At 48.2% G+C, this 24,614-nt stretch overlaps 1 protein-coding gene across 2 annotated transcripts in view; it reads right to left on the bottom strand.

Annotated features, from left to right (window-relative positions):
* PRDM6 (PR/SET domain 6) overlaps positions 1-24,071 on the bottom strand; it is a 101,668-nt gene extending 77,597 nt beyond the window's left edge. The window contains exons 1-3 of one of the 2 annotated variants that reach the window (XM_059416684.1): positions 23,891-24,071; positions 22,811-23,408; positions 13,429-13,736 (exon numbers count right to left, since the gene is read on the bottom strand). In XM_059416684.1, the coding sequence (XP_059272667.1) occupies positions 13,429-13,736; positions 22,811-23,393 (891 nt within the window). In that variant the 5' untranslated portion in view covers positions 23,394-23,408; positions 23,891-24,071. Of the gene's footprint in view, positions 1-13,428; positions 13,737-22,810; positions 23,712-23,890 lie in introns of those variants that run through there. The other variant, XM_059416683.1, reaches the window with a different exon arrangement.
* Positions 24,072-24,614: the final 543 nt, after the last annotated feature.

Below are 24,614 nucleotides of genomic sequence, written 5' to 3' on the forward strand. Positions count from 1 at the left end.
AAAAAAAAAAAAAAAAAAACCATTAGAGTAACTCTAAAATGCTGGGCTCACAGGCCAAAAAGGACTCTGAGAGTTCTGTAAGTTAAGGATAAAGAGCCACCTATGGGGGGGAGGGGGAGATGTGGGGCAGGGGCAGGTAATGAATTTGCTTTGCAGCATCTCCACACAGAGATGACTCGAAGACGACTGAAAATCCGGGACTTCAGAAAGATCGGTGTGCATGTTGGAATATGGGAGCCATCCGTCCAAGAAAGCAACTGAAGCAGTAAGAACAGGTGAGCTGGGTGTAAGAAGGGGAGCCCCAGAACCAGGCTGCAACCCCGCCGACTACCTCCGTCAATAGCCAGAAACTGGGAACTCGAGGATAAAGACCGGAAAAGATCCACCAACATGCAGATCGGGTTGGCGTACGGAAAGTTAACCAACTGCTTACAGCAAACGGCAGGCAAGGCGCCTGTGGCCTCTCTCCACCGCCGCAGGCTGCACAGAAGGGGCTGGGAGGTGACACGGAGAGGGGAGTCGTGCTTGGTAAGAGATGAAGGACTTAAGGGGTCTGCTGGCAGCCACATAGCTCAGACCCAGACAGAGCTGGGGCTCAGGCCCTGTGAACTTCACCAAATGCTGTCCAGAAGGCCACCCCCTTCTGAAGACACCTTGATTACCTAGGGGCTGAGGACATGCTGCAGGTTACACATAGCCTAAAGCTCTCTGCCTTTCTGGCCGCTTCCTGACACCTGACCAGGTAGACCTCCAAAATATATCAAAGATGAAAGTCAGGGGAGGGTATCCTGCTATCTGTTAGCCCTACCAATATTTCTATGTATCTCTACCTGTCTGTCTCTCCATCCATCTGTCTGGAGGGTGTGGTCAGGGAGGAGATGGGAGATACCTGAACATTAGCCAAGGTGTGGGAGGAATGAGAGGAAGGCTAGGATGAACACAGGACTGGAAGAGACTAGACCAGGGCAGAACCAAAGCAAGGGAGAGGCCGGGTGTCTCCAGAGGGAGTCTGGAATTCTCCGTTTACTTTCTCTTTTTTTAAGATTTTATTTATTTATTTGATAGAGATCACAAGAAGGCAGAGAGGCAGGCAGAGAGAGAAGAGGGGAATCAGGGTCCCCGCTGAGCAGAGAGCCTGATGCGGGGCTCGATCCCAGAATGTGGGATCAAGCCTCTGAGTCAAAGGCAGAGGCTTTAACCCACTGAGCCACCCAGGTGCCCCAGAATTCTCCATTTTCCTAAAGTGCAATTTGAGGACCGCATGAGACACATGTTAAGAAAACAGACTGGCGCGTCCCAGTGCTGGATGATCAAACCAGAATCTTCAGCGGCAGGAGCCCAGGTTGAATTTCGCTTGGCTCCGTGCACCGGGAAATTCTTCTGCACACCAGAGTTTGAGAATTAGAAGAAAAGTTGGTGAAAATGTAGATTATTTTTTAATTGGGGTAAAATACAGACAACTTAGCATTTTAACTATTTTTAAGTGTACCATTCAGTCATGTAAAGTATATTCACACGGTTGTGCAACCAACCAGCAGAACTTCTTATCTTATAAAACCAAACCCCTGTATCTATTATAGACTTATTTTTCTTCCTGATTGCTTATTGAATTTTTAGCCTAATGCTCAACTAACTCTCCTAGATTCAGAGCTGAAAAGCAACCTCATGGGACACAGATCCAGTGGTAGGCATCCTGGTTCACTGGGCAAAGTCTGAGCTGAACCAGTTATCAAATATTTCGAGTATCACACTTGCTTAGAATGCCATCTAACTAGTAACTCCGAATACCATGTTAGACATGATTAATATGAAATAAACATTTTTTAAAATATTAATTTCAGGGGCTCCTGGGTGGCTAAGTCTGTTAAGTGGCTGCCTTTGGCTCAAGTCATGATCCCGAAGTATTGGGATCGAGCCTCACATAAGGCTCCCTGCTTAGCGCAGAGCCTGCTTCTCCCTCTCCCTCTGCCACTCCCCCAGCTTCTGCTCTCTCTCTCTCTCTCTGTAAATAAATAAAATCTTTTAAAAATAATATAATAACCTAATATTTTTGTTCTTTAGGAGATGTTTCAGTTCTATGTTGATTTTCTCATCTAAAATGTTCTAATTACTGGGGCGCCTGGGTGGCTCGGTGGGTTGAAGCCTCTGCCTCCGGCTCTGGTCATGGTCCCAGGGTCCTGGGATCGAGCCCTGCATCGGGCTCTCTGCTCAGCAGGGAGCCTGCTTCCCCACCCCCCGCCTCTGCCTGCTTCTCTGCCTACTTGTGATCGCACTCTCTCTCCATCAAATAAATAAATAAAATCTAAAAAAAATTATTAAGGGGCACCTGGGTGGCTCAGCGGGTTAAGCTTCTGCCTTCGGCTCAGGTCATAATCTCAGGGTCCTGGGATCGAGCCCCGCATCAGGCTCTCTGCTCAGCAAGGAGCCTGCTTCCCCCTCTCTCTCTGCCTGCTTCTCTGCCTACTTGAGATCTCTCTCTGTCAAATAAATAAATGAAATATTTTAAAAAATAACATTTAAAAAATTATAAAAAAAAAACCCAACGTTAGTTAGAATTGTTGCTTTTCATACGGTTGAAACTGACACATTCAAAATCTGATGGTGTACCATTATGTCATTATCTGCTAGCACACACAGAGCAGCACACACGTTTCCATGGACAATGGTAAATGCACCACAATGTTGATTTGTTGTCATTTAAAATATATGGACAAGCCACAAGATACTAGGCATTGAGAGGCTGTTCTATTCAGAATTCAATATCCAGTGTCACACTTAATGAAAGGTTTGAGGTCCGTGGTCAAAGGACCTTCAGGTTTTGGGCCTTCCTTGTGATTTTTCTAGATGTTTCTCAGCCATTCTCCTTACATTTTGTGTTTCAAGTCCATTCTCTGTCATGAGGATGAAGTGCCATCACGTCACTTACTAAAATCATACACCTAGAAACTCTTATTTATGTGTCCAGTAGTTACAGTTATCCTTGTTGCCTTCCAGTAGGGGTCCCTGGGATCTCTTGTATAGTCTTTTCTTACGCGTAAGCCGCGCTAAATGACTTTGCATTTAAATATTATTTAAACCTATTTTTATAGTAAGTAATCAAATCCATTCAAACCATGTGTCATGGTCTACTCTGCACAGCCTTTTGTTTTATCAGACAAACAACAACATTCCTTATAACTACGTTCAGAGTACTCGTAGAGACCTAAAAATTACTATTAAAACCCCAATTGAAAAAGGGAAATCTCTCTTGTTATACAAAAGTCATAAATACTAACTTGCACAACAGTACAGTGGCCTCTCTTTTACACAAGGAGAAATAATGGCACAAAGAAATTTAGCAGTTTTCCTGATGTCTAACATGTAAAGTAGGTAAATTAATGAGTCTTCCTGCTTAGAAAAGCCTTTCAAACAGATCTGATCCTTTTTTGTTAACACCTTCATGCATAAAAAGAAAAACAGAAATTTTTTCCTCTCTGAGGACCACTAAAACCTCCCAACAGACCCCAGAAAGCCTCTGGTCATATTAAAGACACACACTAAAAACATACAAAAATATCAGAAGTGTTTCTGTAATACAGCAGGGCCTGCAGACTGCTAATGAAATTTCCCACCAGGAGAAATACGGGGGCGGGGGTGGTGGTGGAACTAGACCCCAAATCAACATCTATTCATGGCTGAGCCAAATTTAACCAGTTGCAGAAAATCCCATAAAAATGGTGCCCCTGCTTGCTGCCTTCCCAAAATCTGTTTTGTAGTATAAAAGACATTGCGCAAGTCTATGTAACCAAAACTGTGATTTCAATGAAATAAATACATAGTATATGACATAGTCATTGCTCACAAGGCCATTACAAAAGTCACCAACGGGAGGCAGAGGTAGGAGTTCGTGCCTGGATGGCTCAGTTGGTGGAGTGTGTGACTTCTGGTCTCAGGGTCATGGGTTCGAGCCCCATGCTGGGTGTAGAGATCACTTTAAAAAAATAAAATCTTTAAAACAAACAAACCATCCACAACAGTTACTGCTAGTGTATACTTCTATACATTATGGATTTCTTGGGATGAGCATTAACTAGGTTTCATAGAAAATCTCATTTCCCTTATTTAAAGCTTAATTATTAGATTTTCCACGTTGTAGATTATCCACGGTCCAATTGTAAGTTGCAATTAAATTGCAACAAACCGAAATTAAGTGCTTTTCTCACTAGTCCAACATTTTTCAAAATTCTCTCTCCCAGGAATAATACATGTTTTTCATATACACATACATCTATGAATATATATACATTACACACACACACACACACACACACACCCATCACACATCACAAAAGAATCTCAATATTAGTTTGGGGACAAATGAAACAGATTCTGAAAGCACTGTCCTCTAACCAAAAATTTATTTATGCATTCATTATCTACCATTTTGAAGTTTGCATGGACATCCGAGAATTTAGCACCGTTGTACTAAATTTGTGATCAACATTAATATTCCCAAGCGTGCTAAGAACACTTAGGTCTCGGTGCTTTACAAGACCCTGAAAACATGACTTGATTACATTTAATTTGATTCCAATTAAAAAGCACTTAAGAAGTTTCTGCTGAATTAGATTACACTGAATGTTTCTATAGAAGACACTTCATTATCTGAGGCACCTTTAATTTAAAATGATCACAGAGAGTGAAAAACACCCTTCATTTTAATAAAATAGGCTTAGCCCCATGTCCTTATTTCATCGCGGCATCCTGTAGATTTCGGTTTATTAAATAAATGTACAAGGGCCCTGGTAGAAAGCATCTGTAATAGTAAGTGCCTGCTTCACAGTTCACCCTGGGCAGATCTGGTCCTGTGGCTTTTAAGTCTTAACAGAAACCAGAAATACCTGTGGAAAGGAACGTGTAAATAAAAATGAGGAGACAATATCTAGACACCGATATGAAAATACTGCCCTTCTACTGCCTCTGTAAGCCATGATTGCAACTCATTAAAAATGAACAGGCACACACACACACACACACAAAATGAACAGGCACTTCTGGCTTCTGAAGCAACAAGACCCAAACTCCAAGCCATAGGACTTCCTAAAACTCAACGTTTACCCTTTTAAACAAAGGGCTACCCTGAGATCCAATCTTTATGGATTCAAAGGAGGAAGGGCTAAAAAATGTCTTTGTCTTCCAAGCAGCATTAACCGATTTTCTCAAGTGTTATTATTTTACAAGCCCCATTTTGTTTCGGAGTTCCAAAAGGGAAAAATTGTGATTAAAAACAAAATGATGATTAAAAACAAATGTCTCAAGTCAGTTATTGTGTACTAAGCACAAACCGCAGGGCTAGCTTTCATGGGACAGAGCTCTGCAGACACACTTGGCATGCTCCTCTCTGATATTTCAGGAATAAAGGCAACTCTGTGGTCTGTGGTTAGTGATTAAGCACCAAGTGGACTTGTGGTGTGTGTTCTTCTACAGGAAAATCTGCAGCATTCTGAGCACCTCACACTTGTAACAATGTCTTTATTATACCTTCCAGAATTAATTGACCTAGAATCCAGGGACTCTGCAATATATCTGTTGGATGATTAGAACTCAAAGGACCAACAAATAAAACAAATTATTGACTTTCAGGTCGTCAATCAAACAGATATTTATGGCTGCGATTGGCCAAAATGATCTCCTTTTCAGTTGGCATCATTTCAAAATCTGTGCTGATCTGAAACACATCGGAATCATCAGCGCCTTCTTCCACAACAAGAACTCAACCTGTGCCAACAAGGCCACAAACCTTTCAAAGAACCCGCGTCTCCTCGGAAGGCAACAAAAACTTGCTAATTTTCAAGGTTCTCTGAAAGTCTGCCTGACCTTGAGACCCAACACGACGGGGGGGGGGGGGGGGGGGGGGGGGGGGGGGGGGGAGGCGCGGGGAGGTACGGTGACCTGGTTTAGTGACCAGTAGCTATAGATACCAGCGAATGTGCTTGTTGTCAATGAGAGTTGCTGAAATCTGTCTATACCACACTGGAACAATCAATTTTGTAAATGATTGCAATAATCAAGGAAATTGCCTAATTTATAAATCCTTGCATACAGCCTTTTAATGGATTCCTCCATTTTAATGCTGATGCCTTCAGAGCTAAATGAATTGTTGTCCAGGCTGTCATTGCACAAAATGATAAAAACATTCCGTGGAGGGGAACCACACTTCATGGATATTCAGGCCCTCAACCCATAATCACTCATTAGTGACTTCTACTGAAAGTTTGGCATTGCTTATGGCCCCGGGAAGAGCGGGGACAGGGGGGTGGGGGGTGGGGAGGGGGATGTTCCTTTGCGTCTGCGCCTCTGTGCACATCCCCATTAGGGTCCTGGAGTTTGAACAACAATAATTACCTTTTGGCTGAACGGGGAGGCGCTGCCTGCGTCCCCTTGGTATTGGAAGCCCCACGCCGTCCACAGTTTGGCTCCCTCTCCTTTCTGTCTAATGCTGGACCCTTCTCTGCCACCAAGCTTCAGAGGGGGGGCCGGGGGATGCAGAGATCCTCGGGTGCCCGCTAACCCTCCCCCGCCCAACAGGTACATCTCTGCCTCTGCGCTCCCACCTGGAAACCCAGGCTGCACACTTAGCGCCCTCCCCGGCCCGCCACCCCTACACTGCTCTTCTCAGTTAAACCTTGGCCAATTGATTCCAGCCAATAGCGTGCTGTCACTACTTTACTTACTGCTCAATCTCACTAACCTGACATTTATGGTGCGCTGATTGGCCTCTGTCAGTGGTGCTGGTTGTAAATTCACTTTGAAAAGCTTTGTGTTAACAGCCTTCAGCCAGGCTCCAAGAAGAGGACGGCCTGACAATTGCTTGACCTCCTGCCCTTATTACAGTGAGTAAATCAGGGTTTGAGCCATTAGGCTGGAGCCTGGGGCCTACACAAAAAGGATTGACATGACAAAAGGTCAACCTCTGTCACACATGTGTAACAATTTGGATAATGGAATTCTGTAACTTATCTGAGCGAGGTGGCAAAGGCTTACAAGGGAAAGAATATTCTGCTCCGGCTTCTCTGGCTTTTATGCTAAGTAGCTATCCCGGAGCCTGTATTTCTTGTGTAAATACACAAGGAATGTCTGAACTCATGAAAGCTTGGAGCCTGGATGATTCGGGAGGGGGTGGGGGGGGAAGCAAGTGAGGAAGAGAGCAAGGCAGTCCTGCAGCGGGTCTAGGCTCGGCAGCACGAGGGGATGTGGGTATCGTGGACCTGACTCCTGATTAAGGAACAGGCCCTTTCTTGTATTCCATCAAATTGGGAAAAACCCGTCATATTATACGAGCGCCGTTACGTGATCTCCGGGTAACAAAAGACAGTTCCTCGGATAATTCAAGTGCTTGAAACGACACAGTAAAATAATAAAATAAAGAGGCTCCCCTGCAGGTTCTTTGGGCCCAACGTGACCATAAACACATTTTCATCGGGCTCGCCTGCTACTGGGGGCGGGGGCGGGGGGTGGCAGCAGGCTGAGTTTCTGACTTTAATTTCTTGACCCTATGGTTAAAGTCAGTGTGGAAAAAAGGGGAGAGAAAAAGCATAGGAGGTCAGGAAATATGCAGTTGTGATAAGACATACTTATGAGTTATTTCCTTTGCATGGACAAAATGCTATCAATAAGAGAAGCGATCTGTAAACAACAGATAAAATGAACTGACTAATGAGAAAAAGAGTCCTGAGATACAGAACACATCACTCTTCATAAAGTATTTGCAACTGAGGCCCTGTCACGTCACATGCATATTTGGATTAAACCTCACTCATGTGAGAATTTCCAAATGGCTGCTATCGACGTTGTTGTTTTGGTTTTTTGGGTTTTTTTTAAGCGGTATCAGTTTTGGACTTAAAAAACGAAGGGTGGCATTGGGCAGGGCGAGACATAAACCCTTTAAAAGAAAGACTTTCACAGGCCTCTGCAAAGCCGACTCGGAGCGCGAAGTTTTGATTTTTTAACACAATGCTGGAAACCATTCCAAGAGGCGGCAGATGGTTATACAGTTTATGTAAAACTATAAAATGCTCGCACTCTATCAAATGGGCACCGCTATCACAGACATCTTCAAATCAAATGAGGCAAAGCTGAAGAGATACACCAGCTGTTCCTCTCCAAATTGAAGACATCATAGGAGTAGGACTCCAGTTTATTCTTAAGGAGAAATTATTTAGAGTTCATAAAATAGACATATTCAAAACCACGCTGACAAGCAGTCCATTATATGAAATGATAAATTACTAAGAAGCACAATTTCTAGTTCAATATGACTGGGAACGGCCACATAATTCTATCCCTTGGTGCTTTGGTGAATCAGGCCCAATGAGCCAAAAAGTCTGTAAAGCAAAACCGTGGGCTATGTAATTATAATACTATCATGGGAACAATTTTAAAATTATTTCAATCAAATTTTTAAGTGATTTTAATTTCATTTTAAATGATTAATTTTAAATTATTTTTTCAACATCTAAATATATATATACAAGTGAGTACAGTACTCTACGTGGAATTGGGTGACGATTAAAAAAATGTAAGTAATGCATTTAAAATATGAAGCCAATTCATTTCCTTCAAGTACCAATTGCCAGTGATGGTTCTGAAATATACACATTTAGCAATGTGTAATATATTTTTAATATTGGTTTCATCAATGTCTTTTGACCTAAGCTAAATGGTAATGATGAAAAATCGACCATTTGCTTAGAAGCAAATCTCTTATTAAATCTAAAATATTATGGCATAAAATCAAACCACACAAAAAAAATGCCCCACATTATGCTATCCCCCCCTTGCTTTTCTGAAGAAAAATAATGAAGGTTTTCACATAGTGTAAATGAAAACAAAACACTGAAATTTACTGAGGCAAAGACAGATTCCATAAAATTAAAGCCTCCTCTAGTACCTTGACTGTAATCTTAACAAGTCACTACATTATTTCAATTAGCAGCGTAATTTTTCGAGGGTGAAAACAAGTTTATTTTGTCATTGTCCCTAAAATTCCCTGTCAAATCAGACTCTGATATAAAGGCCTGGGTAACTGTAGCCCATCTTAATTAAACTATACTTTATTTTAAACTTCCGAATTTTATATCCAATAGAATTTTAGGTTTGCACTACATACATTCCTCAGGTCCAGCCACATTAAATTCTGATGTTAAGCAGAAAGGGGAAACCATGTGCAACTAGATTAATTTATCTCAAGGGAAAAAGGGCACATTAATAATTGAGATAATGTTTTCATAAATGTTGAAATCAAACGTGCCTTTCACTTCTTTATTAGAAAACACATTAGAACAAAATTATCTCACTCTCATCAATAAGACCTAATTGCTGAGAAAGACTATGTTTTCTTTGCAAAATGTTCAGAAAGACGTTTCTCATTTTAGCCAAAGAGCTAGAAATATACCATGCATTTAAGTCTTGCTAGAATAAATGTATGTAAGCAAAAGCGAGTGATTGTTTAATCCATCCTGTAATGTTTTTGTTTTAAACTCAATGAATTTATTATTTTTTGTAAAACACATTAAAATCTGATTCTAAAAGAAACTGGCCAAAAAAAAAAAAAATGCGAGTAATTTGGCTTTTAGTTTTTTAATCTCCTTAAACTACAAAAGATAAAAAAAAAAAAAAAAAATCCACCGGGCCCTCCTGGCTTTAAAAAAAAGAGAAAGAAGAAAAAAAAACTCCTAGAATTTCCCTTGGATACCCCCAAAGAGCCAAAATATATTGAAGGTAATGGAATGATATTGAACTTTCTTTAAATTGCTATATTTTTAAGAACCAGGATTAGCACAAAGAAAATATTAACTAAAAGATGACAGCATACTGACAAAACAATCAAATAAGCTCCCCATGGCTGATGTATGTTAAATATTAAAAAGTAATTTTCTACAAAGAAAATAGAGCTTTTAATGATTAAACAAAAGCAGTAACTAAGGTGAATCTGATTGTTTCTGTAATAAGCCTTCATGTGTATAATAAAGTACAGCCATACTAAAAACAACGGGCTGTAAACTGAAACAAAAATCCATCATCTACTTGGAAACAGTGACGGGAAAAGATTAGCCATCCATTTATTGTACTGAAATAAAGATAAGTAACCCCGGTAAGATCCGCCAGGCCCCAAGTATTGAACTCTAAATATAAAGACATTTCTTCATCAGCAAGTGACTTGAAAAAAAATGTGAGCAAGAGAGACGATTCCAGTTGACTTTTAAAATGAAATGGTAACAATTCGACTGCTTTTAAGTTTTTAAAGATCTGCTTTATGTCGACCTGATAATCTGGAAGATGTCTAAAAGAATGTGTTTTGGGGGGGTGCCTGGGTGCCTGGGTGGCTCAGTGGGTTGAGTCTGCCTACCGCGCGGGTCATGATCTCGGGGTCCTGGGATCGAGCTCTGCGTCGGGCTCTCTGCTCGATGGCGGGCCTGCTTCCCCCTCTCTCTCTGCCTGCCTCTCTGTCTACTTGTGATCTCTCTCTCTGTCAAGTAAATAAAATCTTACGGAAAAAAAAAAAGAATGTGTTTTTTCTAATGGATAATTATTACATGAGTCATTAAATAATTAGTGCCGAAAGTTTCCTATAGATCTACCGTGTATTCCGATGATGGAATCCTTCTTAATAGGAAGAATACAATGATGACAGCTTTTTCCACAAGAGAATTTAGGTCTGAAAGCAAAGACTAACATTTCAGGAACAATCTAACACTTAGACTCTCCTGTCGTAAATTTGACTAAATTCAAAGTGTCACATTTCGTTAAAAAAAAAAAAATCATAAAGCTTAAAATTAAAAATAAACTCAGACTTCACAGCATAAAAATAATCATACGAATAAAAACCTGAAACCTACTAGAGTAAGTGTTTTATCTTACAAATGGACATTGGCCCTAAGTTACCTGGCCCTGCTCTGTCACATTTTATAGGTTCTCCCAGGAGACGGATACATTTTGCACGGCTGCAGTTTTGATCACTTTTAATATCCCTTCCATCCCCGCAATGTTTGCTTATTCTAATTGTTCTAACAGATGATAAAAATAAATAGATCATGTTCTGAATCTACAAGGAGGGATCTGGAGATGATTCAAGCACGCACACGCCCAGCAAGTCGTCTAACACAGAACCAACTCACGTACCTAAAACAACAGCGAGGACGCAATTCCTCTCCACTGAGGCATCAACAACATCGCTCAATTCCCACTCTCCTTATTTCAACAGAATTTTAACTTCATCAAGTACAAGGAAAAGCACAAAAAGAAGGCTCTATACTTTTCGGTATGAATATGTATCATTACATTCTGTTCGTGTAGTGATCTCCAGCCAACATCCCATTCATATCCAGATCCTTTCAAGCAAAACGAAACAATGAGCTATTGGGTTGTTGGGGTTTTGTTTTGTTTTATTTTGTTTTGTTTTCATGTTTATGACTCCATCCCCTGACACTCTAAAAATAGATGAACTCCAAACCTGGGGCATCAGAGGGCAATATGACAGTGTTCAATTTTACCATTTGCAGATGGAACAAATCTGTACCCTTGAACAACTGCTTCACCGTCTCCTCGGAAAAGTATTGGCAGACCTTTAACTGTAGGGTATTAGAGCTCCTAATAACACTACTGGAACATGAAAAGTGCCTGGAAGTGTTTTATAAACTTTAAACCGCATTGGAGGTTACAACTAATTAGTCAGAAACAAAAACCAACTGGGAAATATTTCAAAACCAGATGCTTTGATTATTCCCCACTTGTCAGTTTTTCCAATCCAAAAAGCTCTAACTTCTAACCTGGCTCTACGTACCAAGCCATTTTCTCCTGCCGCTTTCCTATTTTAAAAATCTGTTAAAAAAAGAAAGAAAGAAAGAAAGAAAGAAAGAAAGAAAGAAAGAAAGGAAGAAAGAAAGGCACTCTTTGGTGACATAAAGACGCCCAACATTTTCTTCCTTGCTCAAGAAATCCTATCCTGAAAGATTAAAAACGTGTCATTGTTTTTTCCAGTTTAGGAGCAAAATGGAACCTGGGAGCCTGGATAAGGGTGGGGTGTGTGGCCCATGGCCGCCATGTTACCATCTTGGCTCCTGGGCTGTGAGTTTAACCACTTAGCCCCCCCCCCCATCAAAGGGGGTTTTACCAGCTCAGGCCCCAGTGCCCCATGCTAAACTTCATGGAATGCCTGTGGAGACCAGATTTGTTTTTCACAACACTGTGTCTCCAGGACCTAAGATGGTGCCGGCCGGAGGGCTCAACGAAAATCTGAGTGGGTTACTGAATCCCTCGAGTTTTAGTCAGCGACTGGGCGGCAGCTCACAGGGAGCATGCTGCCCATCCTGATAGGCCAGCAACCAAGTGTATGACACAATGAGTGTACGCAGAAATGACCCATTAACGGAGCCTTCAGGTCCTGGCCAAGCTGGCCTCTGGCACTTGACAGACTTTCTTTTCTGGCTACTCCCATTATATTGCCCGGCCTCTGTGAGATTTACACATGGCCCTAAGGGTAAGACTTCCACCATCCTGTATGTCAGAAATCACTCCATGGATGAGAGGTGGCTAAAGCTAGTTGGGGGGGCCCACCTATGGCTAAGAATCTGCCTCTTCAGCGCTGGATCTCAGAAATCAATGGTAAAGCTCTGGGAGAAATCTCAGATTAACATTTTTGAAATATACTGCTGATTTTTAAATAATAGCCTGAGGTAAGATTGTGCCACTGAAATAATATCATTAATTGGGCGATATCAAAGTGCTCCGAGTTTCCCTCTGTTTCGATTCTCTCTCTTGTGGAAGACTGCATGATTGTGCTTTGTCCGAGAAGAAGCAGAATTTGGGATTTTTCTGATTCATGAGGTAATTTTGCTTCCTTGGGACACTCGGAAAGTTATGAAACATGCCCCAGGCTCTCGAGTTCAGCATTAAGAAAAATGGTTTTATCTGAGAAAAGAAGCCTGACTCTCTTCCTCCCGTTTATGCTTATGTTCCTTCTTGCCCATTGCCTGAAACCATCCTGGAAGAGCTCGGGATGGGACACAAAATCCACCTAGCTTACACCCCAATGCCCCAGCTTCCTCTGCTCTGTCACCTCTGCTGGCTTCTTTTTCTCTCAAGACCCAGGGAGACCAACAGTCAAATCCAACCCAGCTGGAACAGAAGTTTGTTACACATGGAGACCTGGAGGCCCTGTCTTCCCACTGGGTTCCTGCTGGGCCAGGCCAAAGTAGGCACCTCCTGTCTGCAGGTGCTATGGACACCTGGCACTTGCATGACCAGAGAAACCTATCTTCCACTGCCATCTGGAGAACAAGGGAGGCTCTCCCCAAAGCTGCTCCCCGCCCCCACCACCACCAAGGGCCAGGCTCTTCCCCTGCCAAAGCTCCAAAGGGCTGGCAAGGTGCTGGGCGGAGAGGGGCTTACCTCCCAGAGATGCTGTGTGTTCCTCACTGCGCCCGCCTGCACCTTCTCGGGGGGCAGAAGGACGCCCTGGAAGGGCCCGATCCAAGTGCCCTGCTGGATCCTCTGCGCCGCGCAGATGCCGTAGGCCAGGCCGGGCACGGTGCTAGTGCACAGGCACACCTCCCGCGGCAGGTCCCGGAGCCACTCGGGCAGCTCCGGCGGGGGCGCGGCGGCCGCGGCACTGCTGGTGCCCACGAGCCGGCGCAGCGAGTGCAGCGGCCCGTGCATGGGACACTCGCCGTTGCGGTTGTCCGCACACATGTCGCAACCTGCGGGAGACGGGCGGGAGGGAGGGAAGGAAGAAGGTTAACCCGTCGCTCCAGGCGGCCCCGTCCTCAGGGAGAGAGACCCCGAGACCACCCCATCCCCTCCCAGGAAGCCACCCTCCGAGTAAGCCCTGCAGGCCGCCCAGGCCACTGGGAAGGTGGGGAGAGGGAAATCGCCGCACCCAAATCAGCCCGGTAAGGGGCAAACCACCCTCCCTCCCCATCCCCCCCCCCCTGCCCAAAAGGCTGGTGAGCTGGGTGTGGATGGTGTGGCTCTCGCTGAGAATCCCCCACGGCCTGCTTTCTACTCCTTGAGGTGTGTCTCTCTCTGCTTCTTCCCTTCTTTCTCTAGTCCCCTCTGCTCCTCTCCCCTGCTCCCAGAAGTCCTCTCTTGATCAGGGGTTTGCAGGTGTGTTTCTCACTGTGCCGGGAGCAGACCCCATCTCTTGCTCAACCTTCTGTCTCAGAGAGATTCTGCTTTGGTCGCCTGAGTATAATTGGTTTTCTTCTTTCTACAATTCTAGAAGATCCTTCTAAAACCACTGGGGCAGGTGGGCTCCCCGCCTGGCACAGAGCGCCCTGCTTACTCTGTAGGGACCCACCCACCCCCTGGTGCCTGCACCAGAGCACAGAGTCACCGTGGCCTGCCCAGTGGCCTCCAGCACATCAGACACCGGCCAGTGAGGGCACACTGGCACTGGGGTCCGTGATGGAGCCTGCTCTGGCCACGGGTGGAAAAGGGGGACTGTTCTGCCAGGTTTGGAGTGTCTATGCTCGAGTGCAAGCTCTTCCCAGAAGCCAAAAGGGAATAAATTGGAAACTTAAGGATCAGGGTAACGGTTCAGCAGCGAGGTCCCCAACTCTTGCCCAGAGGGTTGATCCCCAAGGCTGCAAGCAATTCTCAGGACTTGTAAGCGAAGGAGAACTGTTGTGAACAAACCTCCCTCTCTGAAGCTCCCCAGAGCAGCCAGCAGCGCAAGGGGACCCTCGCCCTCCCGCTGGGTCGGATGGCTGTGGATGCCCAGGGTCCCTGCTCTCGAACTGGATGGGAAAAGGCCAGGCGGCCACGGGAAGCAGGGCCTGCGGCGACCGCGCTGTCGGATCGCAGCGCCCTCCGGGTTATTAATGGGCCTGGCGGAGCCGCGGTGTCTGCGCCCCGGCCCTGCAGACCTGCCTCAGCGAGGCAGCCTCGGCGCCCTCCTGCGTGACCCAGCCTCCACAGCCCAGCCTCCCTGGGGAGCCGCGGTGCCTCACCCCCTACGCAAGGGAGTCCCGTGGCTAGTGACAGACTGATGGACAGAGGGACGAATGGCTGGAACTGGGGCACATTCAGAGCCTCCTAGCTCTTGCACCTGGCTTTGGTCACTGCCAGGCCTGGGGGATCGCTCTAAGTGTGTCCTATCCGTGCTAAGACAGAGGGAAGCCCAGGTAACCTTTGACAAAGAGAATCACTGAAGAATCTTCAAGGAAGGAACCCCTAAGGGTAACCCCGCCTTGGGGCACACGAACCCTGGTTTTGACATTTGTTTCATCCCATTTCAGTGAAGAAGGGCTCCAGTCGGACATGCTTCTCCTCAGCCCCCTATCCCACACTCTTCCCAAAAAAGCCCAAGAAATGCGGGACCCTCTGACTGCAGGGGTCAGACCCCTCCTGGAGGGGTCCCAGTCCCCCCAAGTGAAAAGCAGCAACCTGTTTCTACAGGTGGGGAAGTACCCATGCCTCTGGGCGTCCATCACACAAAGGCCCCCTCTCCCAGTAACACCAACTAATCCAAGGAGAGCATCAGTCTCTGCTTCTGACTTTAGAGCCTAGGTGGAAAGTATTCCTAACCTTACTATATGTCAGCCCTTCCAGAAACGCTTCACACATCCTCTCAAGCTTCTGACTGTGAAAAACGACAACTTCATGACAAGGGGGGAATGGAAAGAAAAAAAGATGATAAAAATCCAAAGTCACCCAGTGCCTATGCCATTCCAGACTCCTATCCTGAACCAAATATCATATCATGATCCCCATTTTGCAGATGAGGTAATTTGAGGCTTCACGGGCAATTTTAACGAGACCAAGGATCAGAAACTAGAAAGTGGTAGGAAGATTCACAGTCAGGTTTGGATGACTTCAAAGCCTCCAGATCTAAAGATCTACGGAGACCAGTGAAAGCTGGGAGAGTTTTATACCCAAACACATCATCAATAGAACTGAAGTATTTCACCGAAAGCACTATTGGGGGGGGGGGGCACAACAATTGCTCTAATATCAGTGAATTGCAGAGATTTCTGCATCTCTCTCCCACACTTGGGTTTGGGGAGGTTCAACGTATCAGAAAGTGAACAGATGATACCCTGGATTCTGAATTTTAGTGTCTGACCTCAGAGATGACCTTTCAGCATCATAGCAAAAACAGCTTAAAACAAACGGCAATAAGCAAAGGCAACACACCCCGTAAAAAACAAAAATCAAATCACTCCAGGGAGCTGCTTAACTCCCTTTCCCTTTCTAGCTGACTCAACCAGGCACAGGGGAAGGAGCAAGAGCATTTGATATTCACTCCTCACCCGTCCACACCAGAGATCCTGTCAACTTCCCACATCTCCGCAACTTGTACTATCAGACCAAATATATCAGTAATAAAATAAGGAGGAAAAATACCAACTCCGGCCACCACCCCCACAGACAGCAAACACACTCCCCATATTTGTTACACAGGATAAAACAGTGGCTAGCCCTTCCTCCAAGCGGTCCTCCAAAACTCTCTTCTACCTAAGTTTCAACGGTCTCCAGCGGTGTTGAAAAACTTAATAGCGGCATTTTGCTTTAGAAAAAGCAGAGTTTCTCCCAATATGTAGAAGACTACTGGTGCGTGAAGTCCACAGCAGCGAAAGGAGGCCAATTCACTTCAATTACATGAGTCTTAACTGATAAACCACCTCATGCTTCCATCAAAATATTCTGCTGGAGAAGTTGACCAATGCTATCCAATTACATCTTATATCTTGTTGTTTTTTAATACACAAAACCTCTGCCATTGAAAACACCTGGCCTCTAACTCTCTTATACAGCCCAGAGTCCCAGAGTATTGTGAAGATGCTCCAGACAAGTTGTTATTACTCAGGGGTTGAGAAAAGCGGCACAGTGAGACAAACATTCTAGCAGAGTGTTTTCTAGAGACCAGCCATAAACACCTATAAGCTCTGAGAGACAAGCCGACTAGATGCCCCAACTGCACCCCTCCAAAATGTATATCACACATACATTACACACAACATTCCACGCCAGGAAATACATAATACAAGTCTATTTGTATTCATAAAGAGTAAACAAATAAACGTTCTTGGGTTATCTTAAAATAAAAGGGTAATTTTCCGTAAGTCCCTAATTATTATTTGTAAAGTGTTTTCTATATCTGTGAGAAACATAATCAGAAATCTCCAAGCAAGATACTGTGCAATGCTATTTCTAGGATTAGGCAATAGGAGAGATCATGGTCCCTCCTTCCTCTGTCTCTCGTAGGTCTGTCAGTGCTCCTGTTTCTGCTCCTGTCCCTGAATGAGAGGAGGGAGCACCAGGTTACAGACTGAATTCACCCCCCGACTTGGGAAGGCCAGGCCAAGTGTAACGAAAAGCAGACTTTGACTCTTCATTTCATACCCTTGTGTACTGTTGGGAGTATTTTTCCCACGACACATACAACTTTTGCAACTGAAAACGGACCTATTTGAAGGTAAAGGGGGCCAAAGCAGGCCACGGTTTTCTTTCCTGGTGTTTCACTTCGCGTTCTAGGAAAGGTGAAATTTAAAACGTTTCGGGCCTTCTTTGCTGTCTGGGGAGGCTGACGGAGGCGTGTGGGCCCCCGGCAGAGCCAGGACCCGCGGGGAAAACCCCCACCACACCAAGCCTCGGCTCCACGACACCGCTAGGCCTCCGCCTGCCCTCACTCATCCTCTGGAAAGGACACCGAGATGCGGCTGAGAAGCCTGCCTCCCCGCCTGGGCGGCAGTAACAGCCAAGCTATAAATCGTCCCCGACCGCTGGGGAGGTCGTGGCCCCCAGGCCCGCAGGCCGAGCCCGGCGGGGCGGGCGCCCATCGATCCCGGCCGGCGAAGCGCCCCGGGAGTGCCGCCTGCTGGTAGCGGCGTGCGCGCTCTGGGCGCGGGCGCGGGGTTGCCGGGGTCCGGAGCCTGGGGGCAAGCAGGGCGCCGCGGCCGGAGGCTCCCACACCGGGGTGCACGCCCCCGGCCTCCAGCCTGCGCTCTGCCGCCAGCCTTCGCGCGCCAGGGGCTAGACGGGACGGGGCGGAGGGCCAGGCCCAGGCCGGCTGGAGGCCCGGCACCCCAGTCCGAACCTTGAAGGCCTCGGCCCCTCCCTGCCAGCCGGGGGCTCCCCGACGAGACCTAAGTGGCCGCGACACCGCCTCCTCCCCGCGGCTGCTCGGCCTCCACCCCACTGGGGCCTTTCGGGCTCCCGGGAGAGGCCCCGGAGGCGCGTCCAGAAGGCGAGGCAGGCTAGCCCCGGCCGCCGGTGAGGGGAGCCGACTGTGGGCGCGCGGAACCTTCTGGAGCGCTCTGTCTCGGCGAGTTTAAAGCTCCCGGCGAAATCGCGCAGGCACAGGGCTTCCCCCGCGCCGCCTGGCTGCCGGCTTGGCCCAGGGACCAAGAGCGCGAGACAAAAGGGGGAGGAACAGAAAGGGGGGGGGGGACGCAATGTGGATTTTACTTGTCTTCCGATGAGTGTATTAATAAATTAAATGGGAGCGCCGGGGTGTGCGGGCGGGAGAATATTGCGCCGAGATAAACCTGGCTGGCCCCTGCCCCTGCGAGGCGGCCATACACAACACAGAGATGATGAATAGGACGGAGAGAAGATCGAAGCGGGCCTGGGCTGGCTCCACTCTCCCCTACAAAACCATAGGGCAATTAATTGTGGCTTGTCCCCTCATCCTTCATCTCCTGGTGGCACATATCGATGGAGATTACTGCTGATGGACCATTTTATCACCTTAAATAAACAGTCGCCACCTCTTCTAACCTCAATCTAATATATGGCTCTATGTTCAGTTTCAGGGCGCTAGATAACGAATGATGTAAAATAGCTAAATCATGTGTGTTACGGGATGGGGCTGGGCCTGCACACAAAAAGAGAGAAAAGAGAAAAAGAAAAATAGAACACGAAAGCCCACACGCTGGCTCCTAGCCTCCCTCCCACCAGGGACTAGGTCTGAAATCTAAGTCGCTGGCGGCTGACAGCGGGGACGCTGGGCAGGAGCAGCGGAGCCTGGGCCTTAGTGGCAGGAAGACCCCACTGCGGGGTTACTGGGCTCGGGAGCTCCCCCAAATAGGACCTGCGTTTCCCAGCTGGATGGGAGGAGACTGGGGCAGGTCTGACAGTACCCTCCTTTTAGTGCGCTCTTCCCCGGGTCTCTCTCTAACGCTACTGGACAAACCCCAGATTCCCTTCTCTTACAAAGCCCCACTCCCCTACCCCTTGGAAAGGGTGGTGCTACCAAGATAAAAGCCTCGGGCCCTACTCTGACACCTGAGTACCTGCCAGTGCTGTTCCCTCCACTGTTCCCTGCATAGCAAGGCTTCCCCAACCTGCAAGGAGGAAGAGACCTCCAGCTGGGGAAGTTGCAGAGCATCCCCATCCCACGTGCAAAGACCCCCCCAGGGAGGACTTAGCTGCCAACTCCCTCCCAGATGGAAAAAAGGAACACTTCCCCTGAATGGTCTGCAAAGGCAATCAGCCAGACCAGAGACACTGCCTGGTATCATTTGTACAAACACCAGGGGCGCCCTGTGGCCGCCTTTCCCTACCTTCCAAGAGGAGTGACGGGGTCTCAAGCAAGGCACCAGCTCCCCAAACCGAGAAGAGGCAACAGCAGAGGAGACTGACCTAATCAGTGGCTTTAGGCAACCAGGCAGCAAATACGGGCGTACGGTAATACAAGACACGGAAGAAAGGCCCCGTCTTCCATTTCTGTTATACCACCGCCCACCGGGATTAGGGAGGTGAAAAAAAGGCAAATAGGCATTCAGAGAGTCAGGGGAAAGTGTACTTCCATGGTGATATAAACCCACAGGGATAAGAGAAATATATGGGAAGAGTTCACCCCAGCCAGCATATACAGTGTCTGCTGTTTTTAAGTCCTTTCATGTTAAAGCAAACTACAGGACCCTCCGCTATGCCTTAACTGTGGTCTTGGCCAAAGATGCCAATAAAGTTTCAAGGTGAAGCGAGTGTTAATGATTCACACGTGTTACTGGGTTGTTGCTCCCAGGCAAAGAGGGACTCTTGTACAGGAAAGAGAATTGAGGGGGTCCCTTTCTTAGCCTTGTAAGAGAAAGAAAATGACTCAACATCCTTTTAAATACAAAATAATAAAATAAAGCAATGTGGAGTGGTCACTTCACAGATTGCTTCCACAAGCAGATGGCAAGAACCTAAAAGGTTCCTAGTTTTCCTAGTTAGGAAAGTATGTGCAGGGGAGAAAAATTAACAGATTCTTTCCTTCTCGGCAGCCCCTCACCCCACCCCATGTCACCCCCACCCTCATACAACCTGGGAACAAGCAGCAGCTCTGGTTTTCACCACCTTTCCAGTAACAGACCAACTTACCCCGCCAAGGGGGGGCCCAAAGTTTGCATTTCTTTGTTTTGCATTTCGATTTTGTTTTGACCCCCTCTCTGCCCCCCTCCCCCAGATTAAACCCAAGCACTTCTCACTCTATCTTTGGAAAACACATCCCAAGGTTTCCAATGAGTGTGTACTCTGGCCCAGAGAAGTTTCTGGAAGGATGGCAGGCCCGCTCGGCCAGCATTACACACAAAGCTACCTCAGCTTTCCATTTTCTTTCTCAAAGGCCCTTTAATTAGGAAACAACGAGAAGTGCAACCTCTAATAGGACAAACTGCCTTTCTCTGCCTTCTGTGGTCTCCCCCGCACTCTGCACAGGGAAGCAGTTCAGTCAGTCGACTTAAAAGGGGATACCGGATGATTAACACAATGGGAATAATTTAAATAAATCATAATCCATTTCCTCCGTCCAGAGGAAAATGTTACCTGGATGATCAGATGGATCAATAGCCACATATTAATTAGCAATCTCTCCCAATTCTTTCTCAGATTAATCTAGGTTTTCTTCTGAAAATGCACTGAACCTTAAGACTGCACTGTGAATAATACAGGATCCCAGGGCACAGCCAGAGGTCTAGGGTGCTGCTGCTGCCATCTTTTCCGACACTCGTTTAATTCAGCAGAGAAACTGCAAGTTTGATGAGGCATGTTCAGGCCACAATGACTGTATTTCAGAACTGTCTTTTCCAAAGCGTTTCTTGCCTTTTTAATTTCCTTTTAAAAAAAAAAAAAAAGAACTGTTTATGAAAACAACATATTCAAGAAATTCAGGAGGAAGATAAGTGGGGTTTTTTTAAAAAAAATCCATTAGGACAATATAATTTTATCAAATCTTCTAAAGTTCCAAAATACACACCTCTTCTTAACAGCAGGGCAAATTCGAGGAGAAACCCTCATTTTAAACCAATACTTTACCCTCAAGCTCTGAAGAGGGAAAAAGTAAATATAACTGCTCTTTTTTGTTAGTAATAATTATCTCCATCAGAAAAACGATCCCCATCCCTTATGAAAAGACTGAAATATCGCCATCCCTAGGCTCGTGTCTAGCGTATCCTCATCAAAGTAATGACTCTGGGAGTCCTTTAGCGCAAACCTGTAGTTATTTTGCTTTTACAACGAATTAAGAAGTTCAGGAAATTAAGAAGTTCAGGGAGCGGTAGACATTCTGCAGGAAGGGGCTTATTCAAAATAGAGTAATTATACGTGTTTATCATCAACTTTCCTCCTGCAGGAACTAAAGGAAGGAATGAGATGAAAAGGGCCAAGTGAGCGCTGAGCTTTCAAATCCTCTACTGCTTTCAACTTGACTCTCTTTTCCTTTAATATTCTCTCCAGAGATCTCTGGAACTGTATGGAGCACCTACACCAATGCCTTAGGTGTTCACATCGTAACTTCTGACACTACCAAAAAGAACTGGGTGTACAGCAATGCACATTCTTGGCCTTCATTTAGCCCTTTGTTGCAAGACCTCAAAACAGAGCTTGTACTTGTGAGCAGCGTTTGAAACTCTGAATATAGGCATCGAAGCTAGAAGAGACTCTCGAGCTCTGATTAGGCTTTTGCCTAATTTTTGAATTAGGCATTTGCCCTTTACTGGGCAACAAGGAGACTACACTGCTAATACTAAACCACTGCCACAATCATTAAAACAAAATAAAATAAGTAAATCAACAAGCCTGCCTACGGACTGCGAATGTTTAAACGATCTCGGGTGCAGGGAGAACGCGGGATCCGCAGGGAACGACCCCACCCTGCAGTCGGAAATGTTTTCTCATTAAGCAGCTGGCAATTTTTCTTTTTCTCCTTTCTAAATAAATAGAAGACCTAATAATAATGCCTGCCTGCAAGAAGAAACTGACCCAGTGTCATCCAAAATTCCTACTCCAGCGGCTTTTTGTCCCCTGACAACCCGGCGGCCCGAAAATAAGCAGATGAAGTTAACTCCAGAAGCAAGATATGGAGAGGGAGACACAAGCCCTGGAATTCACGGTCCCCAGAAAAACTGAGCGTCCCTCTCGCGTCCCACTGAGGCCAAGCTAAGCCCCCGCGTGCGCTGCTCGTACCCGCCCGGCCCCGGGCACAATCCCACAAGGAGGCCAGAGATCTGTGTGCCCGGTCCTCGAGCAGCTCGGGTTTAAATACGCGGGGCTGCGAAGCAGGGAATGAGGGGGGAAGGAAAAGGGAACCCCGAGGTGCCACCCGGCTTCCCATACGTTCTCTCGCTTTCTCTAACGGGAAAATTTTGCCACAATGGTCTGAGAGATGCAGAGCCGCGGCCTGGACCAGCCCCCCCCCCCCCCCCCCCCCCCCCCCCCCCCCCCCCCCCCCCCCCCCCCCGCAGGAGTCCCAGCTCGGCTCATCCGCCCGCTTCCCCGCTTCCCCGCTGGGCGCCCGCGCTCGACGGCGCCCGCGCCCCTGGAGAGCGCTCGGGCTGCAGCTACGTACGGTTGTTGGGGTCGCTGGTGTGCTGGTTGAGCGGGATGATCTCCATGCGCTGCTGGCCGTACAGGTAATAGTCCAGCTCCTCCGCGCTGCAGCGGAAGCGCGGGCCGCCCCGCAGGTCCCCGCCGCTGCCGCCGCACTTGGAAGGGCCCGGGCCCGAGGCAGCGCCGAGGCACAGGTCCTTGGGGGGTAGCGGCTCCGCGGCGACGGCGGCGGCGGCCAGAGGCGCGAACACCGGCAGCTGCGCCACGGGCAGGGCCGAGAGACCAGCCAGCGCGGCGGCGGCGGCGGCCGCGGCGGCGCAAGAGGAGGCAGAGGAGGCCGAAGTGGAGGAGGACGCGGGAGTGGAGGAGGCAGAGGAGAGTGAGGCGGGCCGCGGGCGCAAGCTGTCCGGCGGAGGCTCTGCGCGCTCCGGAGGCGGCGGCGGCGGCTGGAGAGGCTGCGGCGCGCCCAAGGGACCCGCGGCGGCGCCGCCCTTGAGCGGGCCGCCGCTGCCGCCGTGCGGGAAGAGTTGCTGCCAGTGCTGCAGATAGGCTGGGTCCACTTTGAGAAAGGCCGAGCCGCCGGGGTCTCCCGGCTTCAGCATGTCCGACCTCTCAAGCTGGGGGCAGAGGGTAGAAAGGAGGGTGCGCGTGAGTCGGGCCCCAGGGCCGGGGAGGATGACCGCCCAGACCCCGGAGCGAGAGCTGAACTCCGGGCTCCGCCTGCTGCCGCCCGGCGCCGCGGCTCCCTCTTTCCAACTCCGCTAGGGCGCAAAGTTTACTCTGAAGCCGCGGCGCCGATCGAAGGGAGCTCCGTGCAGCCCGCCTTGCTTCCGACCCGGGGCGCCCAGCTCCCGGCCCGCAAGTTGAAGCCCGGCGCAAGGGCGCGAGGGCGCTCGCCCGCACAACTCGGCGGCAGGAGGTAGCCCCCGCTGTCCGCCGGCGCCCGGAGCCGACCGAGCCGGAGTGGCGCAGCGCCGGAGCCTCGTTGGCCTCCGGCGCCAGGAGGCGGGACAGTCTCGCCCCCCGCCCCTAGCCCAGGATCTCCAGCTTCCTACCCAGGAAGCCCAAGACCCCCAGCCCTAGACAAGCCTCGCCTTACCTGGAAACTCGGAACTGCCGGCGGGTGCGTGGGTGCGTGCGTGCGTGTGTGTCCGTGAGCGCGCGGGAGAGTGTGCGTCCCGGCTGCGCTGCGCTACATGCCCCTGCGCGGCGGAGAAGGAAAGCCCTTGATGTGGTCGGGCAGCCTCAAACCCTCCCTGACCTCTAGGGACGGGCGCGGAGGCCCGCGGAGCGCGCTGGAGCAATTCAACGGAGTGCGCGGGAGCGCGGGCCGGCCCGGGCGCGGATCCGAGCCCCGGTAGGCTGCTGCGCTCGGCCGCGGCCGCGTCCCGGTCCCTCAGCTCCACGCTCTGGCAGCCTCCCGGCTGGACACGTGGGTTTTACGACAGCACAAAATACAAATGTGTGTGCGTGCGTGCGTGTGTGTGTGTGAGAGAGAGAGAGAGAGAGAGGAGGAGGAGGAGGAGGGCGGGAGAGAGAGAAAAAGAGAGAAAGAGGGAGAGAGACAGAGGTAGGGAGTCGGGGGAGGAGGGAGGCAGGCCAAAATCACGGAGGGGAGGGGGTAAGAAGGAAGTTCTAACGGCTGGATCCACACGCGGCTGGCGCGCCTCTCCCGCACAGCTACCTCCTCGGCCCTCCCACCCAGCCACTCGGGCCCCCGCCCGGTTTTGGCGTGACGTCTCGCTCTCGCTTGTTGTCTCTTTCTGCCCATGATAAGTCTTTTCGAGGTGCCAGCTCACGGCCCTGATCTTGCAAGCAGTGGA

The sequence above is a fragment of the Mustela nigripes genome, chromosome 12 (genome assembly GCF_022355385.1).
Source record: "Mustela nigripes isolate SB6536 chromosome 12, MUSNIG.SB6536, whole genome shotgun sequence".
Lineage (NCBI taxonomy): Eukaryota > Metazoa > Chordata > Mammalia > Carnivora > Mustelidae > Mustela > Mustela nigripes.